We start from the raw sequence: 4,308 nt of genomic DNA on the forward strand, positions 1-4,308 counted from the left end.
AAAACACATACAAATACATATAGAACAAAATATGAACATACACATATACATACATATGTATTCATATAAAAATGTTTGTTAGTGAAAATACATACGATGACAAATATAGTTATGGATATGTACTATGCTATAAAATGTGTTCAATAAATCACACACACACACACACAACATATATATATACATATAACGTAGATACCTTTATAAGCCTATTCATATACAGACAGACAATATACACACAACAGGTCACACGTAATTCTGATCAGCTAGGCTAAAAACCAACTATCCCTATGAACACCAAGAGACATGAGATAAACACAAACAAACAACAGACAGCCATGTGTCCGTTTAGGGAGAATCCTGTAAGTAATCCTACGAGTCCAAAATGGCGCCTGATTTCCTCTAGTCCTAGTCTTTAGACGCAGTTACCACTCCCTCGAGATGAGACTAATATAACGTGATTGCATATGTGTTAAACCAATTATTTCCTTCTATAGGCCTATATCGCTTCAAGCGAAACATTCCATTAGTAAACTCAACCTGAGAGAGAGAGAGAGAGAGAGAGAGAGAGAGAGAGAGAGAGAGAGAGAGAGAGAGAGAGAGAGAGAGAGAGAGAGAGAGAATGAATCATGAATATTTCTTTGCAAATTTTTGCTTGCAGTCGTGTCCCACGAATATGTCAAAGAGAACTTCTTGAATAATTCCTAACACTAAAAGAAATACAGAAGAAACACATAAACGCATTATATATAACAAACACACACACATATATGTACATACATACATACATACACACACACACACACACACACACACACATATATATAATAATATAATATTATAATATATATATATATATATATATAATATCTATATATCCAACCATACCATATATATATATAGCCCTATTATTTAATATAACATATTATTATTAATGGCCCATAACCTTAAGGCCACAAATGTTTCTGGAAACTCGGTTAACGAGTGAAAACAAACTTTCAATTTGTATGTTTGTTCTAATTTCACGTTTGTTTCAAAAGTGGGATACTCAGTCTCATAAATAGACATTACGAAAGTACACGTAAGTACCGTCTATAACCTCAAAGAAATACACAGACTGCATATTTACATCCCCCAAAATAATCAACTGAATTGTGGTCCAAATTCATTGCACGTGAGACTAGAGAGAGAGAGAGAAAGAGAGAGAGAGAGACGGAGAGGAGAGAGAGAGAGAGAGAGAGAGAGAGAATCACATACACACACATAAAGACGTGCTTGCGCACAGAGTAGTCTCATCAGAACCATACCACATCATGATATGCATTATATTCATTATTATAAGAATTTCTAGACTATCTCCAATTCATGCAGCCTCATGCAGACCACCACATATGATGATGATGTTGCACTCGTCATGTTGTATACCTAAAGTACTCTAACATTAACTGATAAAAGGCAGTGATACCTTTACAAGCGTCTATGAACGTTTATAGTTAGGTAAAAGAAGAAAACACCTTTTGTAAGTACACGTTTGTGTGTGTGTGTATGTATATATATATATTATATATATATATATATATATATATATATATATATACGTACGTACGCATATCTATACATACACCAACCAATAGTGTACATAAACTACACACACAGAAACATTACTACACATCCATCAATATATTTACTTATAAGAATACTGTAAATCATACATTGCACAATACCACTCATCATTCCTAGTTAAACCCTAGCTGACTGCAGGTGTAATTTAACGTATAATTCCTTATTAAACACGTGTACATACATGTATAGAGCAAATATGCATATACGCCTACATAACTCTACATAACTCTTCATCGCCAGAGCACCCTTCAGTATACGAAATATTCCAAAGAAAACCAAAAAACAGGTTGGTATTCCTAAGCGTCTCTCGCTGTGAATCACTTTCAATCTCTATGAGGGAGAGGGTACACGTGGTGGTGGAGGAGGATGTTGGGGATGGAGGGAGAGAGTAATGGAGGGAATGAGGGAGGGTGGAGGAAGAGGAGGAGGAGGAGGACGAGTTGCTTATTCGGGCCACAATGAGTAAAAGTTTAACCTACACATTCCTCGCCCTAACTTCTGAAGAGATGCTGTTTATTTATTGCTTGCCAGGTTCAGGTGTGACTTGGTTTGTCGTATTTGTAATTGACGTAAGTTATCAGAGGTCGAGATTAAATCAATTTTTAACAATTTAAACAATGGATATGGAAAGTGACGAATTATATCGGCCTAATGGTCTAGTTAAGTAGGTCTAACGATGGAACTTGAACAAAAGACGATGACTGGGCCTGCAGGTGATTGTTTAACGATTATAAATGAACAGCTAGGAAAGGGAACATAGTATATATATTAATTATAATAGTAATGCATAAGGAGAGACTGACTTACCTTCAAGCTTCATCCCAACTTCGAGGCACTTCTGAAAGCGGCAGTACGGACACCGTTTCCTCTGAGTCTTGTCTATCTGGCAAGACCTGTCCGCCACACAAGTGTAAACCTTTTTGTTTTGGACCGTTCTCTTGAAGAAGCCCTTACACGACTCGCATGTAAGGAGGCCGTAGTGGTACCCGGACACCTTGTCCCCGCAGACGGGGCACAGCTCCTCGATGCCCTCCTTGGTGTCGGGCAGTTCGGCCAGGCTGGTGTAGTCCAGGTTGGTGGTGGCTACACCGGGAAACAAACCAGAGTCCATTAGTGTCGGGGACAAGAGATTGTTATTGTTATTGGTGGTAACGTTACTGGTGACGGCGTTTGTGGACACGGTGCAATTGTTCACCACGGCGCCGCCCGCCGTGGTGATTTGGGTGTACGTCGGGGAGAGGGCACTGGTGGCGATGCCCACCGGCCCCCCGTCGTTCATATCGACTGTGATGGGGGCGGCGGAGATCGTCAACTGCCCGAACTGGGGGGACAGGCTGAAGTTCTGGACTGAGAGCGGGATCTCCATACCGGAGAGCATAATAGTAACCGCCTTGACGAGACGACACAACAACCACAGCAAAAACAAACGCAAGATTACGATCTACTTTTTCCTTATCTATCTATGTATCTATCTAGGCAAATAAATAATTCCTTATCTTAATCTAGAAACTTATCATACGCGGATAGTTGTTAGGATCCATTGTAGTAAGCACTCACAAAATTCACCACCGTTTCCATCTGCTAATGCGTACAGGTACAGTGTCTATATCCATGTATCCTCACAGTAGTAGGGCGATACAATTCCACCACGATATAATTCCGTAAAAAAAATAATTATAATTCCACACTTGTTCACTGAGAAAGGAAGAAATATTTTACTCCCTTGGAGAGCGAATCATCAAAAAATCCAAAGTTAAAACGAGTTGAATTTCTCCTCTTAATCAAGTTGTTTTCTTCTTCTTCTTCAGGAAAAACAACGAAAATCAACGCCGGCAGTGCTGGGCCCAACGGCGGCAAAGCGACGGAGTGTATAATAAAGTAAGAGTGATCTTACGAGTGAGAGTGTGAGAGAGATAATAACATCGAGAGGACGACGCTGCACAGGAGGCAGCAAGTTCACATGTGTGTGTCTCTCTCTCTCTCTTCCGAGCGGCTAAAGGCTTCGGCAGCAGCGACGGCAGCAGGCAGTAGTAGTAACAACGGCGCGTATACAGACAGACACACACACACTCACACACTCGCTCCACTCGCTCGGCTCTCTGGCTGAGGACTGACCCACCCGGTCCCGAACAAGAGTGAAAGTTACAACTGGTGGCCTACTTCATCGGCCGCCTCTAACGGGGTCTTTGCGTTGCTCTGAGGTAACAAGCGTGCGTGCGTGCGTGCGTGTGGCAGTGTGTCCCCCCCGTGTGTTGTGTGTACGTTTAGGTGTGTGTGCGTGTTATAATGTTGCTGCTATTTTAGCCGTGACTCCTAGACGCTGCTGTGGACATTTGTGAGCGTGACTGATGTTATGCACACATCGGCCTAGCGATTCCTTTGAACAATGAAGCCTCTCTCCCTTGTGTACGTATGTGCACATTTTAAATCTGCACCTTTCCTCGCAACAACCATACGCACACATATACATCATGTACGTAAAGGCCCTCATTTATAAGTTTACGTACATATGTGTACGCATATGCACACAACTCCCTCCCACCCACTCTCATATTCGCATGTACGTGCGTGTGCGTTTGTATGTCCACAACGTGGTGAGGAGGAAGGGGAGGAGGGGGTGTGTTCTGTGTGTGCGCGCGCGCGTGTGCGTGTTTCTTGACGTATACACGCGCACATAGACGTCCACGG

General features: G+C 41.7%; 1 protein-coding gene across 1 annotated transcript in view; it reads right to left on the reverse strand.

Moving 5' to 3' along the window:
• The window catches only part of LOC135207967 (nuclear hormone receptor FTZ-F1-like), a 104,112-nt gene extending 100,350 nt beyond the window's left edge, over nt 1–3,762 (reverse strand). The window contains 1 exon segment of the mRNA XM_064240000.1: nt 2,428–3,762. Coding sequence (XP_064096070.1) covers nt 2,428–2,998 — 571 coding nt within the window. The 5' untranslated portion in view covers nt 2,999–3,762.
• Between the last annotated feature and the right edge of the window lie 546 nt (nt 3,763–4,308).

This window comes from Macrobrachium nipponense, chromosome 11 (genome assembly GCF_015104395.2).
Source record: "Macrobrachium nipponense isolate FS-2020 chromosome 11, ASM1510439v2, whole genome shotgun sequence".
Classification (NCBI taxonomy): domain Eukaryota; kingdom Metazoa; phylum Arthropoda; class Malacostraca; order Decapoda; family Palaemonidae; genus Macrobrachium; species Macrobrachium nipponense.